The sequence below is a fragment of the Pinus tabuliformis genome, chromosome 7 (assembly GCF_031772625.1).
Source record: "Pinus tabuliformis cultivar Carrire ecotype Pingquan chromosome 7, CPIR1, whole genome shotgun sequence".
Classification (NCBI taxonomy): Eukaryota; Viridiplantae; Streptophyta; class Pinopsida; order Pinales; family Pinaceae; genus Pinus; species Pinus tabuliformis.
In genome coordinates, this window is record NC_142293.1 from 692626856 (window position 1) to 692645851 (window position 18996).

Sequence of the window (18996 nt, forward strand, 5' to 3'; positions counted from 1 at the left end):
TTCATGACATGTTAAAGCTATGTGAAGATTTACAAAGGTTTAGAAAGGTCGAAGTTTGTTATGATGTGAATTGTGATACAAATAGGAGCCAAGCAACTACAACAAATCTCCCCAAAGAACATGTAGCCAATGGTTTGATGATTATTGTGATTATTCCTCCCTGCTTGAGAGGGAGTGATGAGAGACACTGTATTCTCCACGTGCCATTCACTATGGCTAGGACTAACAATCATAAGCCTAGTGAAGGCACTGGTAGGGAGAATGGAGCATTGGATAAGCATCTAGGACCGATACCCCTTGGGGAAAGATATCCAAGATAGGAGTAGTCCCGAGGACCGATACTCTTTAAGGATTAGGAATCCAAGCTAAGAATAGTCCTAAGGAGTGATATTCTTTGAGGATGGGGGAGATATCCAAGATAACAATAGTCCTATAAGGACATATCTGGTGAACATCCAGATGGGGTATGTGCCTTGAGAGGCAATGGTGGTGTCCAAATACATGTCCCCTAGCATTGTGCTCTAATCTAGTGGAGAGATAGAGCTTGTCAGTCAAGGCTATTTTGTAATTGACAATGTTGGTTATGATGATGCTTGATAATGCTTATCAATCTAAACTCTTCTTATGAGAATATTTCAATTTGAGAGTATCCTTGTATCTAGTTGTGTAATCATGAATTCCTCCGTAGTTAAGAGGCAGACTTGAAAAATGTAACTAGGTTCGGTCTTCATAATTATCATTATACTTGTATCAAAATGTATTACATGTAAAAGCAAAATGAAGATTTTTATTATTATTATTATTATTATTATTATTATCATTATTTTTAGTCAAAGCATGTTCTTCATGCTTATAGGGTTTATTGAGTCAAAAGAAAATGTATTATGGGTCAAAGTTCCATTTGGACTTTTTAAAAGAAAAAGAAAAAGTTTTGTTTGAGTCAATAAGTCAATTTTGTCACAAGACCAAGTCGGCCCTCCAGATGGACAAGTCAGCCAACCCATAAGATGTGTCTCTTCATATGGTCGAACAACTATACACTGGCAAATGTGCTCCACATTTTGGCAACCAACTTGATTTTTGTGCTAAGAAGAAGAATATAACCAACGGAGTCAAAGGAGAGAGAGAGAACAAAGTCAAAGGAGAGAGAAAGTTATGTTTTTTTCCCTAATTTCTGCTCACACGTGTGAGTTTTTTGAGGTAGTTTTGTGGAATTGCAGGCCCAAAATTTTAGGAGATGACCAAATTTCTAAGGTTTGACCAGCGTTCACTTCTATTGACCAAGATTTGTTAGAGATGGATTAAAGAAGGTTTGACTTGGGTCTATGTGTGAGTATTTGTCTTGGGTCTTGGAGAGGGTTGTCCTAGGAGTCTATCAACCAAGCTTATGCTTGGAGGTAAGTTATTAATGCAAACTAAGTCCTAGAATGCTTATGCAATGATGATGAGTGAGATTCTTAGTTCAAGATTGGTTCAACTACTTTAAGTTATTGATGAAACTTTTAAGGACAAGAGTACTTGTAAATTAGATGCAATCTTAGAACCAAGAAAGTGCCAATATCAAACCCACAAGTTGCCAATTACGTAAGATATTCAGATTAACAATCTTATGCCACAATTATAGATAATGCCAATAATAAAAGATGCTCAAGATAAATTCGCCAAAGTTTTAGCACGAGATTATGAACTTGACTTAGAGTACTCAATGCTTCAACCACAATAACAATTAGATCCTAAATGTCGGTGCCTTTAAACAAGATTAGAAGATTTAGGGCTTGTTAGATTCCAAAATCAGCAGTAATACTTCAGAAGTTCCAACACTCATTAGTCTTATGACAACAATAAGAAAATCACTTCAAATCATGAAATTTACCAAGCATATAAAAAAATTCCCAATGATTAGCCAATGTAAATTCATGAGTTTAGCCCACTTTAAGATGCAGTATTCAGAAAGTTTTCAGATCTGATTTACTTATTACAGCAGTAAGAAAGTGTGTGAATAGTGATATGTCAATATTACAAGTACCAAAACATGCCCAACACTTAATTAGCTTGTCAAACTGAAAATTTTGATTTTTTAGAACTTTTATGTGTGATATTTGGAAAAGTTTCAGATCTGATTATTCAGTAATGCAGAAAAATTTCCGCAAACCATTTATTAGATCTAGGTTAGATCTTTAATGCCCAAGTGGCCAAATTTCAAAAAAAATAATTTTTGCAATTTTAGAGTATTTTTGACCAATTTAATGTGTTTTTAGGGCTTATGCACCACTGTTATGAAGATGAATTTAAAGTAGTAGAAAAACAGTGAGAAATTAGGGTTTAGAGAATAAACCTTAGACCCAAGGTCTTGAAGATCACTTTGCTCAAACTTGCCAAAATTTTAGGATGAAGTTGTCACCTTAAAATTGTTGAAATTTCTAAGTATTAACGTTAGAAATTTTATCTGTATTCTCTAGTTTATTTCTCCTAGTTGTTTAATTATTAACAAGTTATTTACTCATATAAACACTGAAATAAACACAATACAGTCTCAACCATCTACAGATCAACAACTGAAAGAAATAGCAAACACACAAGTGACACCGTTATTTTTGGAAAACACATCCCCGGAAAAACCCAACTTGGGAAAACTGGTGCATCAATTCTGAGGGTTATATTATTATGCAGTGTTTTTGAGTACAATTGGGTGCCAAACTGGCTCACTCGACAGAGAAAATAATCCGACAGTAATACCTCTCTATTCGGAAGAAGATATTCGGAAAGTGTGCCCCACGAAACCCTCTCCAGCACAATCTGAAGCTCAACATTAGCCCTCTTGGCCTCTTTGTCAGCCCTTTGAGGCACTGCATAGCCTCTACGACCCTTTGCGTCACTCCTATAACCTCTACGTGGATAACGTAGGCCCTTCTGGCCTCTGCACAATCTCTTTTGCCTCTGCGTGGGTCCCTTTGGCTGAGCATTTGCCTCTCTTTGCCTCATACTCACTGCCCCTCGCTGCAACTGATCACTGATTCGATTTCTCTTAGCAAATCCCTCTCTAGAAAATCGAATGACTAATCACTTTGGTGTGTTCTCCAACTAAACCTCAAGCCCCTTCTTATACTTTTCGTGTTGGTCCTTCAACGGTCGAGATTACATTTTTAATCAACGACTAAGATTAGATTTGGCTTGATCCATGTCATTTGGAACTTTCTAACCCAGTTTTATATTAATACCCACTAATATTTTATTTTTCCTAAGTTTAGACTTAGGAACTCCATTAAAAATATTAATTATTTTAATATCTCCTTCACTGGTTTGAATCTGCCCAAACCATTTCTGGGTCTTGGAGATCTCATGTGCTTTAGCATCTCCACCAATTTTCATGGCTAGAGCACATCTGATGCGACCCCAAATCAACATTCCCTCTTAGTGAGTACTATGCTCTAGTAATACTCCACATTGAGCATCACTCTGATTATACGACATCGGTACCTGTGTTGATGCTAGGTCTCCCTGCCCAACATCCTCTGCACTGATGCATCCTATATTGCTGCCCATGGCTCTGCCACTACCACTGCTACATCCGTACGACAACTTCCTCTGCATCTGTGTTGTTGCTAGTCCTTTCTCCCAACATTGCATCTGCATTGCAACCCCTTCTCATCATGCTGCATCGTGCTACCGCTAACTATTACTGCACTCCAACTCAGTTACTAAGAAGTAAATAACTGATCCACCCAACCACTGACATCCCTATCAAGCTAGAAACACTCTCGATGCTAAAGCTCTCTCTGCCACTATCACGTGCTGCCTATGCGCTACTGCAACAATTCCTTGCCTCTCGCACCGTTGCAAACCTCTCTATGTCATCCTGCACTGCTGCAACCTCCTTTGTGCCTCTCGCACTGCTGCAACCCTCTCTATGCCATCTTGCACTGCTGCAACCTCCTCTATGCCTCTCGCACTGCTGCAACTCTCTCTGTGCTGCCCGAGACTACTGCATTGTATCACTCTCTACCGCTTCATCCACATCTATTTCTACTCCACCATCTTACTACTCTCACTTCGGGGCTCCCGTAGACAGGTATAATCCAAGAGTTTGGGTGCCTCAAGGATCCTGCCTCTCATCGCATGTAGTCCTCCTGACTACAGCTCAATGTCTCCCCACCTCTTTTCTAGAGGTACATGAGCACTCATGGCATACAAAACAAACAAGATCTTGGCCTTCCAGATGACAAAATTGGAGGCTTCGTCCAACCTGTCCTGATCCCTCAGTTCGTTCATTGCCAGCTCTGATCTTCTTTTTTACTCCTCTGAGTCTCTACTTCCCTTCTAGAAGTTCTCTGCTAGACTCCTTCTGAGTCTTGATTTCACCCTTAGAAATCTGCGTGCCAACTGTCGAGTCGCACCTCTTTGATCTCTTATGCTCCTACAACACTGATCTGGATTTCTTGGCTAGAAATTCGCCTAGGTAGCGACTCCTTTTACCTTGGTTTTGCCCTGTTAGGTATTGTTTTGTCTCGGCAACAATGACATCCCACCAACTTCACTCTCTCGGATCTGCCCACAACTTCCTCTGCCCTAGCCAGCTGAAGAACTGAGCCTCTAGGCTCTACGCAATCCTAGCAACAGCTGAATCTATACCTCCTGGCCACAACGTCGATCCTTCTTGGCTGAGAAAGATGACCGGGCACTGCGTAGGTCTGATATGCCGCTCTCTACCTTTGCGCTGACCCTCCTCCTAGTTCGAACTGATGACGAAGGCCCTCTGCATTAACCCTTCTCTGCTACTTTCTGCTAGGAACAACTTCTGTCACTCAGGATAGTTGTTTCTGCTACTAATTCTTTGATTCGGTTGGTGCCTTTAGCTCTCTTGTTATCTGCAACGCTCTGATACCATGTTGAAATTTCTAGATATTACCCGTTAGAAATTTTATCTGTATTCTCTAGTTTATTTCTCCTGCTTGTTTAATTATTAACAAGTTTTTTACTCATATAAGCACCGAAATAAACACAATAGAGTCTCAACCATCTACAGATCCACAGCGGAAAGAAATAGCAAACACACAAGTGACACTGTTATTTTTGGACAACATGTCCCTGGAAAAACCCAACTTGGGAAAATCGATGCATCAATTCTGAGGGTTATATTATTATGCAGTCTTTTTTAGTACAATTGGGTGCCAAACAGGCTCACCCAACAGAGAAAATATTCTAACAGTAATACCTCTCTATTCAGAAGTAAGTGTGCCCCACAAAACCCTCTCCAGCACAATCTGAAGCTCAGTGTTAGCCTTCCTGGCCTCTGCGTTAGCACAAAACCCTCTGCGTCAGCCCTCTGAGGCATTGCGCAGCCTCTACGGCCCTCCGCGTCACTCCTGCAGCCTCTGTGTGGATGACGTAGGCCCTTCTGGCCTCTGCACAGTCTCTTCTGCCTCTGCGTGGCTCCTTTTGGCTCAGCGTCTGCCTCTCTCTGCTTCGCTGGACTTCGGCACTATCTCTGCCTCTCTGCCTCATACTCACTGCCCCTCGTTGCAACTAATCACTGATTCGATTTCTCTTAGCAAATCCCGCTCTAGAAAATCGAATGACTGATCACTCTGGTGTGTTCTCCAACTGACCCTCAAGCATCTTCTTATACTTTTTCTGTTGGTCCTTCAACGACCGAGATTACATTTTTAATCAACGACCGAGATTACATTTTTAATCAACGACTAAGATTAGATTTGGCTTGATCTATGTCATTTAGAACCTTCTAACCCAATTTTATATTAATACCCATTAATATTTTATTTTTCCTAAGTTTAGACTTAGGAACTCCACTAAAAATATTAATTATTTTAATATCTTCTTCACCGATTTGAATCTGCCCAAACCATTTCTGGGTCTTGGAGATCTCATGTGCTTTAGCCTTTCCATCAATTTTCATTGTTAGAGCACATCCGATGCTACCCCAAATCAACAAAAATCGAAGTTTTTGAGGTCAAAATCCTGCAAAACCACCAAGTATTTAGTCCCAAAATTTCATAAGTATGCAGAGATCAAAATAGGGAAAAATAGGGCCAAAGAGGGTCAACACTAGGCCCAGTAGGGCTAGTGTTGAGGTCTAAGGGCTAAGGAAAGGCTGGAAAGGTCAATGACTAGGGAGGAGAAGGGCAAAGGAGGAGGAGGAATCCCTAAAGGGCTTGACGTTGGAGGGAAGAGACTCTAAAGGAGGCCACGTTTAAGCCAAAAATGGCCTTAAACCCTTAGCGCAAGGGCTAAGAGGGGAGGCCGAGGCCTCTAGTCCTCACAACCCAACCCTAAAGAGGGCTAAAAAGATGACGCAGGGCGGATATAGGCTGACGCAGGGCAAGAGAAGGAGGACACTAGCCCTGGAGAGGCTGGATCCAGGCCCGGGAGGGCTAAAACTTGAAATCCCAACTTCATAAATTTTTTGTTTCTTCAGATCTGCAATTCTGCTTGATTTCTTCAATCACTAACCCTCCAAAAAAAATTAGAGACTATATCTCACCTTGAAGGGCCTAGATCTAGCTCTACTCCAGCTTTCTCCACTTGATCTTACTTCCACAAATAAATTTAAAAATGCCCAAAACCCCAATATATACAAAAATATAAAAACCCCAAAACCCCAATTAGCAAAAATAATATACAAAATTTATAAATGTACAAAGGTTTTGAAATAAATTTTTGAGAAATAAATTTTTATGGAGTTCTTTTTTGATAAATGGCGAAAAACACTTTAAAAAATTAATGCACACTATAGCCTTAGCGAAATTTAAATCAATCACATAAATATTTGGAGTCCAAACAAAGTCGGTTCACGTCCACAGTTTGTGAACTTGGAGACCAAGGACCGGGGAACCTGCAAACACTATATATACTCAAACAAATTAATTAATTAATTAGGGAATTAAATAGGGAATTGATTAAAACAAATTAATTTTAAATCAATCACATAAATATTTGGAGTCTAAACAAAGTCGGTTCACGCCCACAGTTTGTGAACTTGGAGACCAAGGACTAGGGAACCTGCAAACACTATATATACTCAAACAAATTAATTAATTAATTAGGGAATTAAATAGGGAATTGATTAAAACAAATTAATTAATTAATTAAACAATTAATTAATTAATTAAACAAACTAATTGATTAATTAAACAAATTAATTAAATAAGTAAACAAATTAATTAAAAATAAATAAAATAAATAAATTTGAACATTAACAAACTAAGTGGAGATTGGCCGACCTAATTTCTTAGACTAACTCCTTCATAACCTATATATATAACTTAAAATATAGCTCATGGATACATCATGAATATCTCTAGAATATCTATTGTCGCATCCCCTGATGATGGACTCACTTGGTAGTCTGAAATGTTGGGTTCATAGAACTCTATAACAGGGCATTCTTCCTATATTTAAAACTATCATCACCTGTATGGATTCATTATTTAACAACACTATATATAATTCTAAAAAAAATTGTTAGACAATATGGTGAATCAAATCATCTAAGATAAACCCAAAATCTATCAAGAGAATGAATTTATCCCCATCTAATGAAAAACAAATTTTAGCATTAATCAACGCAATATAGGAAAACCCGTACCCAACACATACCACAAATAAACGAACACTGAACACCTTGAACTGCACCCCAAAGTATTTATTATGATTCAAGAAAATGTTCCCAATAGGACAATAGTGTTACATCAATGTTTCAACAATAATTTCATAGCCAGATATCAGATGGCTTTTGACACAAATAACTCTCTAATTTATAGATAAATCTTTCAAGTGAAAAAATAACTGCTAGTTGGCTTGATCCTCGTCAAAATAATCATGGTCGTTGATAAATAATTGATGATCTTTTAATCTTAGTTATTGAAAATATTTATTTTTTAGGAATTTTCGAATTTATCATTAAATCAATGTTTTATTATCTCAAAATTAACTTTTTTTTTGAGTTAATTTCCTCAAAAAATTGACTTTGACTTAACAACCAAGGTCCAAGGGTCCAATTTTCTTGAAATATCCAATATTTCCTTGGTGGAGGACCTCTAAAAATTAATTATTTTGATACCCACAATTTTTTCCACTTGAAGAATTTAATTTCTCTAGACATTTAATTTTGACTCTAATTAATTAAATTTTTGGCTTAGGATTTTTATTTATTTTTGCCAAAAAATTTAATTAATTGACACTTGAGGGGATTAATAATTTTTTGCACCCTCTAATATTTTATCCAGAGTGTCTAAGTATAAGGGACCATGCACTAAAATATTTTTCATAAGATTTTTACAATTCAACCCTCAAAGGGGGAATATCCGTTTGGCTTAGACCCTCAAATTTCATACCTAATTTTGCGACACGATATGATCTAGTATACCAAATGATTTGTAATAAATAATTTAGCCAGTTAACTTAAATTATTCCCAAATCACCTTTACATAAGACTCGACTAGAACAATAGGACTCACCTAAGACTTTGACGAAAAATTCCACCCTAGCTTTGGGGTGAGATTGGAGGGAAAAACTTTGCAGACCATCTGTGTTTAGAAACACAAATGAATCAGTGAGACGAAAAACCTCCTATGATGAAATTATTGCCAAAATAATAGGCTTATCTAGTTTGTTATATACATTTATGGTCTTACTAGCATCATTTACAATAGAAATTTACAGGATTAATTTATAATAATATAGTGTTGACAGTTGATGATATCGATCCTTTGAAGAAAAATATGGTACATCTGCTTCCTCGTAACTTTGATAAAATGAGTGCAACATGACTCGGTTGTAATCAAATCATCTCATATCTTCTTGTACATATTATTGATGTTTTATTTACAATTATTGTCAATGATGAGAAGACATTGAAGTAATTGTTGCAAGCATAGAACATACCATAACAATTAACATTAATTATCCCTCGTAACTCTTTCTTATTAATTGTAAATTGTTGCATAAGGTGAAGGATAGTGATTTGGAGGTTGACAGGTAACTTTGCTTCCAATCTATATATTGACTCAAAGGGGTTTTTTTCTAGTGAATGTCTTGGTGGTTGTATGATCCATCCATAATGCATACTTGATTTGACTATCCCAATTCTTCTTGTTTTCACCCACAATTTTCTTCATGATATTCTTATTGCTAGAGTTGGCTAATCCATTCCCTTGTGGGTAATAATTAAATAAATGAGATAACATAATTCCATATTTGAAACATAAATTCACCAAAGGCAAAGAACTAAAGGCTTTTGCATTATCTTGAGTAATTTTGGCTAGGGAAATGAATCTTGTGATTATTCTATCTTCATGAAAACTCATCACAACCTCTTTAATTGATTTCTTAGTTGGTGTGGCTTCTACCCATCTACTAACATGGTCAGTAGTAGTCAAATCCCAATGGTATCCATTATAGAATTGTCCTTAAACTCATGAATAAAAATTCCAAATCCCATTGTTGAAGAGGTGCCTCAACAATGACCGGTTTCAGGCAAAGCAGGTAATCATTATTTCTCTAAAAGGAATTGGCATCTTTTGTAGGACCTAACATAATGATGAGTGTTAGTAAAAAACGTAGGCCAATAATAGCCTACGCCCAAGACTCTATGTCCAATAAAGCAAGCTGCAAAGTGACCCCCACAATACCTTGAATGGTTCCTCGAACAACTTATTATCTTTTTCCTTGTTAACGCATCTTAGGATTATTCCATTAGGATTTCTCCAATCATGACCATATTGGGTTAGGAAAACCTCATAACCATTAATCTAATTCTCTCATGTTATGGTCCACTAAGTGATTGGGACATGATAGATCTTTTAAGTAATAAATCATGTCAAAGTGTTATTCATCATGCTAATGTAGTCTTCTGGAAAATAATTGTGTGAAGATTTTGAAACCTCCAATGTTTCCAATGGGCACTTCACCCATCATTGGGGACACATAAAGCTTGCAATGAATGGGAAGAGTGAAAGACTAAATTTAAAGTTAGAGGATTGTGAATTTGGTCTCATACTCTTCCCATTCATTGCAAGATTTATGTGTCCCTGATGATGGATGGAGTGTACACCCAAAACGTCGGAGGTTTCCAAATCTTCACATAGTTCTTTTCCAGGAGACTACATCAGCATGATTATTAATTGTGAAAGCCTACACATTCACTATTCATCATGTTCTAATTCACTTCGGACAAAATTCACTTGGTCTCTGTCACCCATCCTTAAGGATTTCTCATTTCCTTCAATTGACATTTTAGCTAAGCATTTCCCTTTAATGATTTTAATGGGTTCAATGTCCAAGTCATATTCTTGAATCTTTGATACCCATATTCCCTTGGTCTCAAAGCAATCTTGTTGGGTTAGCACATCTTTAACAATGGGATAAGTTATATATGCTATAATCTTATTGTATCCAACATAACTTCTAAAGTGTTGTAATGATTTATCAATGGAGTAAGCTTGCTTCTTAGTGATGGTGTGTCTTAATTATGTATCCCTATGGGTTTTACTCATAAAAGGAATGGGTTACCATAAGAAGCACAATCAATCTCTATTTCCTACATATATTCTAGTTGTAGACTTGTGTGTATCCCTAATTCTTGGCTTGAACATGGATTATTGTTTCCTAATTTTATTTTTTAGTGGCATCATTTTCTACATTTTTCAGTGCTATGTCCAACATATGGAAATTTGGAATTTGATGAAATCCATGCCCAAAATATTATCCTAGAACAATAGGGATTCAACCTTGTAGTCCTTGTGATGTAGCAAATAAGTCTTTACCTCTATACTATATCATAATAGAGGACAATAAAGTAGATGATGATTTAATGATTTAAGAGGTCCACACTAAGTAGACAAGAAAGGGATCAAGCGTAGATGATGTTAAACATTGATTGTTTTCCACATAGTTCTAGAGTTTGTGAATCTTAGGAATTGCTATGTTGCATGATTTTCTGGAACGTGGGAATGTTGGGAACTTGGGTACGAGTATTCGGAAAGGTTATAGGTTTTCCCAAAATTTACAAGAAACGACTAATCGGGAGTGGTAATATCATATAATAATAAAAAAAGAAAAAATATTTTTTTAGTTATATAATTTATATAATAATCAAAATTAATATTGAATCATATATTAAAATCAATTTAAAATTTTAATTCATTATATGAATATCAAATTTAAAATAACTGACAGAGAACAACTAAGATAATGAAATGTGAACACAATCTGGCATAGCCTAGCACAATTGATTTGATCTGATGCCCACCACAATTTTGATAATATTATCTTATTTTAATGTAGGTCTAACCTAGAATAATACAAAAACAACCCTTTACAACAGAAAATAAAAAATGCAAAATGTTGCAGGAAAAGTAGCACTTTACTAGCTGAAAATAAAAAACGCAAAACACAAAACACACATGTTCTTAACTAAGGTTGGTTAAGGCACTTACTGAGGATGAAGAAGAATACGCTCATTCGATAAGGAAAAAACGAATATCGAACAACAAACACAAAACATCAAACCTCGATCAGTGTTCACTCGGTCAACCACTCTTCGCTCTCAATTGTGCACTCTCAACAACAAACAACAAAGCTCAGTGATGGAGTGAAAAGGAGGTCCGAGGAACCAACATTTAAGGAGGTTTGGGAGTCGGTTTGGCGGGAACTGGGGATATTTTTGGCGCAAAAAAAATCCTGCCAATTTGTGTCAAGTTAGCTATGGGAATGTTGGGAACTCCACAAAATCCATCCTCAAAGCTCCCGAAACTGTCCCCAGCTCCCATTGCAACTCCTTTTGAAAATGGAACATTCCCCTGCAGTTCCAAAGCGCCCGAGAGTGCAGGAACCATTGGAACGGGTTTCCTACCTCTTGGGAGAAGTTCTAGTGTAACAGAGAATTATACCCTTACAAGGGTCATGAGACAAACTTGATGGAGCATTGTGGATGTAGCTCAATAAGGATGGTTGTCCAATAATTTAAGAGATTTGTAACTCAAGGGTTCGGGAAGGTGGAATTTGAGAACTCTAACATTTGGCTTGGGAGCTACACCTTTACAAGGGTTATGGGGCAGCTTGATGAAGTCATCAAAGAGAAACACCTGAAGAATGTTTTAATGAATGTCTCTTTAATTGTAAAGTAAAACTTAAGAGGGGGTTTTAGGATATATGGTTAGTCACATTAATATGAGTGACTAATAAAATAATAGTTAGATAATATTTAAATTAGGAAGTTACATTGTGGCTAAAGCATAACCACCCAGTCATTGACATAAAAGGGGATCAACCTCATTGTATCAAATAAGTTCATTGTAATAAAAACATATCTTTTAGATGAGTCCAGAGTTTGTTTCTTCATGTTTGAATCTTTCTTATTGAATCCATATCTCCAATCTTGTATGTTTAGAAAAATAACAAACATTATGTGCACTATTTGTATTTTGTTTTCCCTAGTTGTGGAGGCTACCATGATGCATCATCCTACCTCCCCAATATAACAGGTTGGAAACTTGGAGCTTCAAAGAACAAATCTTAAGTAGTGAGGGTGACCCACTCTTGCCTAGAGTGGCAGGAAGATACACTTTCTCATAATGCCCCATCATTCACCCCCTCTATTATGAGTGAGAGAACGGTGGAAACAACCTGGGGAACAACATACTCTTTAGTGAGTGAAGCCATATACTCTTCAATAGGTGAATTTTTATTGCCTACATTTTAATAGGTGGAGCCACCTATTCTTAATTTAAGACCTCTATGGTTAATATCTTGTAACTTAGTAGCTGGAGAACCCACACTAAAAACCATTTTTCGTCAACGTTTCAAATCCCAACTGGGATCCATGATCAGGACTATTTTGAATGATGATGGATCCCTGTTGGGATTTGAAACGTTGACGAAAAATGGTTTTTACTGTGGGTTCTTAATTGGGTGAAATATATCAGTGAAGCACAACCCTTATAAGACCCTTCAAGACTCGCAGGTCTTGACGAGTCATATGCCAAAATGGGTCACTCTCATAGAACCCGCGCATAAGACCCTTACCCACACTGACTTGCATAAGACTAGCGTTGACCTGTGGACTCACATAAGACTCATATCAAACTCGCACGGACCCATATAAGACTCATCCCTGGATCCAAATTTCGATTTTTTATTTTTATTTTTCTTTTTTGTGCTTAAAATTTACCATATTTTTTCTGTATTTTGCCGAGTCTTACATGGGTCATTCCCGCTTCTTATACGAGTCCCCAAGTCAATAGCCAGACGAGTATTATATGAGTACGAGTTGTGCAACACTGAAGTATACCTCCTACTCTTTAGTGGGTGAAGTCACTTATTCTTCAATAGGTGAAGTTTTACCATTTATTTCTCAATAGGTGAAGATCAACAATGTTGGCAAGGAATTTACCACCTATTTTTCAATAGGTGAAGATCAACAATGCTAAAAGAAATTTAACCCCTACTCCTCAATAGGTGAAGACCTCACTTTTAGCATCAAGCAATATGTGGATTGCCTTCTCACATGGTAAGCTATGTGGTGGACTTCTTATTACTTGCATGTCTTTGGTTTTGGAGGATGAAGAAAATTGTCACCGGTGGAAGATTATTAATAATATCACTTCTTTACTTCTAAGCCAATCTCAAGGGGTATGTTAGTGTATAATATCGATTTAGATTTGTATTACCACTGACATTATTTATTTATTTATTTTAATATTATCTGGGGCATGACCTTTTAGTGATAACATTTTCTCATAATATATTATATATAGAGCCTTTTACGATTCTGTTCATCATGATATTAAGTTAAAAAATTAGTTTCAATAAAAGGTTTATGTTTATTTATTTTATTATTATCTGGCGCTTGACCTTTTAGTGATAACACTTTCTCATAATATATTTTATATATAGAGCCTCTCATGATATTAAGTTAAAAAATTAGCTTCAATAAAAGGTTTATCATGCTTATGAGCACTTCTCAAATATCTAGTTTAAAACCTTTTATGTTGTTTTCTTGTTCCATTTCTAGTTGCATCTATAGATGCTGAAATGGGTAGACCAGATAAAAATGTACATAGCAACGTATTTCTAATATTTAGAAAATGTATTAAGGTTGGAACATCAAGTTACACCATTTGTACTATAAATTGTTTAGTGGCTTATTTTAAGCAAATGCAAATCTTATATGCATCATTTATTTGCATAATATGATTGCAGTGCTACATCATAGTCCAATATTCAGCTCATGGTTGGTTATAAACTAGAATTATATTTATATAAAATACAAATCATTACATTACTTCGAATGTTTTCCCTTCCATGTAATAAGAAGCTAAACATTATACAATCAAATTGTTAATTGTTGCTTACTGGGTAATATCTATAATATTTTTATTCGAAGAAAATTTACACTGAAGCTCTAATTGCAGGTGTAGCTTATGGAGGGTATGCACGAAAGGTAATGTATCTGTCATTCTTTTGCTAATCACATAAAATTGATTTTTCGCAAAAGAAAACCCAGTTGAAACGTTGGTCATGTCAAAAGTGAGCTTGGAATTCACTTATTTTCATAACCAGAGGGAGGGAGAAAGTAAGCTTTTGTTTGCAAAAATGTGTAGTGGAATATGCAGCAGACATTCTAATCTAACTCTTATTAATTAGGATTTGATAGTATACATTTTATAAATTTTCATTTTCCAATCCATTTTCTTTCAATGTAAGATCGCTCTAATATAAGGTACTTTTAAATGTTATATTTTCGTGACATTTTGATCGAAATTGTCTTGCAGGTTGTTGGCAAAGTACTTCATAAAATGTTTGTTCTGCAAGATTCACATCTTACAAGTTTGCATATTGAGCAGTTTCCATGTTACCTGCTAGAGGCTCTTGAAGAAGCCGTTGCTTTAGTGGGGCCTATAAAAAGTTGTGGTGTACCTAGAAGTTTATATCTCGAATACTAAGGTCAAACTTCTGCACATGACATAGCTGAAGATCTCTTTCCCTGGATTTGATTGCGAAGGGCATATTGGTAGATCATCCTCTTTGTTGTCCTCCCACAAATGAGGATATTACTTATATTTTAGACTTTGTTTGGCTTTATATTATGAACTTCAATAATATGTCAGAACATATCATCGTGTAACATTCTAAGAAAAGAAAATGGTAATAAATGATGATAGGGAGACTCCCTCAAAAGAATGTTAGGTTCATTACAATAATATGTTAGAACATATCTTCGTGTAACATTCTAAGAAAAGAAAATGGCGATAAATGATGATAGGGAGACTACCTCAAAAGAATGGTAGGTTCATTATATTGGGTTGTATATGTAACAATTCCCTCTCCCCCACACATACATAAAACAAAATAAAGCTATTTACAATTCGGTTGTTATAATAATGTGTGAAATGCTTGTTTTCGTAACCATCTTAATATTTCCTATTTCATATCTAATGTTTATGGTTACCTTCTTCCTTTTAACGGGTGATTTTTTTCAATGAATATTTAGATTAATATAGTAATTAAATGTTTTAAAAGAAAATTTAAACAATCTCCAAAATTTTAAAATTAAAAGATGTGATGAAATACTTAAACTTAACATTATGTTGTTAAGAAAAGATTTTGTTTTTTAGTTGGGCAGGGGATGGAATATAAATTGTTCAATATATTCAGAATTTAAAATACAGAAAAGTATAATATACATTAGATTATTACCTTAATAATGATTAAGGTGCACCACATAATTCTTAACAAACATGTTTATGAGAGTAATAAAATTATTTATTATTATTGTTATATAATATTGTTGAGATTGTCATTTCATAGTTATTATATTTCATAGTTATTATAATTATTACCATTGTTATAGTCCACATGGGGTAGCTCAAGTAGCAAGGGCCATGGAAATGAAGTCTCACCGAACCGGAAGTCTTGGGTTCAAATCTTGGGCTACCTTTCCCCCGTAGAGGGGTACATAATGGACATGTAAATCGGAGAGTCCCACCCCAGCTTACAAAAAAAAAAAAATTATTACCATTGTTATTATTAATGTTAATATTATTATTATTTCTAGTATTTAATCTACTTTTTTTTTTTTAATTCTTTAGTACCATATTTGAATTAAATTCTTTAGTACCACATTTGATTTATATTGATCCTTTTTATGAAGCTCAATTATAAATTCAACTAAACCTATACTTCGATTCTCTAGTCCTAATTTAAATAGCGAGATATTTCATTTAATAACAACCTAACATTTAAATATTGTGTATCTTATAAATACGTTTTCCACAATAATGATGCTCTAGTAAGCTCAAATGTGGATTCGATTCCCATAATCACAATCACATTGAACTTGGTCAATTATTCAATATGTTCAATGTTAAATGTCCTCTGGATTGGCTGGTTGTTGTCCACTTGTTTATTAAATGATGGTCCTCATCTTCATCATCTCCTTTAAATTGAACTTAAGTGTTCTATATGGCCACATGCTTGTAACATCTCATTTTTTTATTAATGCATAATAATATTATGCAATGGCTCAATTTAAAAAAATATATATTACGTATAAATAAGATATAAAAAATCATAATCATTTGCTAATAATTATAAAGAAAATTTAATTAGTAATTATATAATTCACATAAGTAGTGAATGGTGAAAAACTTATGTGCAAGATGAAGATATCAACTCATTAACAATGCTATGAATGAGAAATTGTTTTGGTCTAATCTTTTATCTAGTTGATTGCAACAAAATGTGGACGATGTATCTCCACTCATCCATCCTTTTGGTAAAGACAATTTAGAGCCCTCAAGCCTTTGGTAAACTAGCTCTGTCAATGTTTAATCTTTGCTTCTCAAAAATCTCTCTACGAAGAAGATACCTCACATCCTTCTCTTTATTGATTAAATATAACTGATTTATCCATGAATACAAGGGAAAAAACTATATATAACATTTACTTATTATAATACATTTCCATATTTTTATCTTAATATTTTCCTAAGTTAACTTTTATATAAATGTATCTTTACTTACTTTTGTTTATTATTTTATTTTATTAATGAAGTAGTTTATTTTAATTATTTATTATGAACATTCATTTATTGTTTTTATTATTATTATTTGATCTATTTAATAAAAATATGAGACATTACATACTCTCTTATGTTTTCTTTTCTTTTTTTTGTATTTATTTTTGTCTTTGTATCTTCCACGTCACTTCATGTTGAACTAGTATAATGGCCACCTCAAGTGACCATGAAATGCATTGAGAATTCACATCACAACTTCGAGGGAGTGTGCGTATTTTCTAGCACTTTTTTCCAACTTCAAAACCAAGCTTAAAGTTTTTAGAAATATTTGGTGCCATAAGGATTTAGACCTCATTTTCCCTACCAGGAATCTAGTTCAGCATTCACGTACCCCCAGGTATATCAAAAAACTAACTTAAACTTTTTCCACAACTCATTCAAGGACAAAACCCCATGCTACATCAAAGTCCAATCCCACAACTCTACTGCTAAGCAGCATTAGCACTTTTCTAGACTTCCGCATCATAACTCCAATATCTGGTGCTCAACCTTCTTAAGATGGTCTCATATATAATTGAGAATTTATACAAGGCAAAAGAAACACTACCACAAGTAATTGATTGAGTTTGTTTCCAACCTTTAAGGTGTTACTTTATGGATGTTCTCCTTTGTAGGTATGACCTTTCACAAGATCATCAAATAAATCCACCCTCTTGGCTCACTAGGGGATTTTTTTTCAATTGTCACCCTATAACATGCAATCAATGCGTCATTTATAATCATAACATCATCATCTCATATAAAATAATCCACATTATAACTCTCGCATGTCATCACGAGCGTATTCATTGTTATCACAACATCCCAAATAGTAAGACACCACATGCTAATGTGTGTCATCATTAAATATCTCATCATAAAAATTGCATACAGCTATTACATGTGATCACATCATGAAATGCTATCATAATACTATAATATCAACATATCTTTATCAAAGATGTATTATTACATCAACATATTAAATCGAACCATATGTTAATGTAACATTATAAACGTGATAATCAATTCAATGTTAGTTTTTGTAGCATCAGATGTGTTCTAGCCACGAAATTTGTTGGAGAGACTAGAATACATGAGATCTCCAAAACCCAAAAAACGTTTATGGAAATTCCACCTAGAAGTGTCTCAATTAGATTATTCGCCGATTTTTAAATATTTCATAACTCTAAACTTACGGAAATTGGTTAATTGATCAATATTAATTAAGATAAGGTGATAATCATCTAGAAACTCACATGGATCGACAATAAATTAATTTGAGTCATCAATTTTGTTTTAATCTTGGTCATTGGTGCTCCAACAAAGGATTATAAGAAGAAGTCAATGGGTAGATGGAGAATACACCAATGCAGATACTCAACTGCCTAGACAGTTCAATTTTCTCTATAGCAGAAATTCAGCAGAGAAGATAAGTCATAGGTTGAGTAGAAGGTAGTAGAGAAGGTCAACAACATTCCAGGAGGAGGTATTCCAGTTATGAGAAGAGGCAATAAGAGTAAGGCTGAAATCCCTAGAGGTTTTGAGCAAACATTGCGCAAAGGCTGACGCAGAAGCTTCAACATGTGGCAAGGGAGGTAATTTCGGGGGAAAAAATTAACTGTGGGGGAGAAAACTCTCTCAATAATTTTTCCAGTATTTTCCTCAGATTAGATTTCCATTAAAGCATCTAAATTATTGTACTCATAATTGTTGTTGAAGATTAATAATAAAACCTTCATCTACTGCACCGATTTTCCCACATTGGGTTTTTTCGGGGAAATTTGTCTAAAAATAACTGTTTAAATTCTTGTGTGTGCTAGAATTTCTCAGTTTCTAGTATTTTATTTTTCGTAGTATTTTTATGGTGAAAATTGCAGTAGTGATTTATTCATTATTTGTCGTAGCACATAAATTACAT

At 35.0% G+C, this 18996-nt stretch overlaps 1 protein-coding gene across 5 annotated transcripts in view; it reads left to right on the plus strand.

Annotated features, from left to right (window-relative positions):
- The window catches only part of LOC149249383 (uncharacterized), a 309848-nt gene extending 294474 nt beyond the window's left edge, over nt 1–15374 (plus strand). Inside the window, exons 11-12 of one of the 5 annotated variants that reach the window (XM_089456235.1) lie at nt 14430–14458; nt 14790–15374. In XM_089456235.1, the coding sequence (XP_089312361.1) occupies nt 14430–14458; nt 14790–14960 (200 nt within the window). In that variant the 3' untranslated portion in view covers nt 14961–15374. The remainder of the gene's footprint in view (nt 1–14429; nt 14459–14789) is intronic. The other 4 variants (XM_089456238.1, XM_089456234.1, XM_089456232.1 and 1 more) reach the window with 4 other exon arrangements.
- Nucleotides 15375–18996: the final 3622 nt, after the last annotated feature.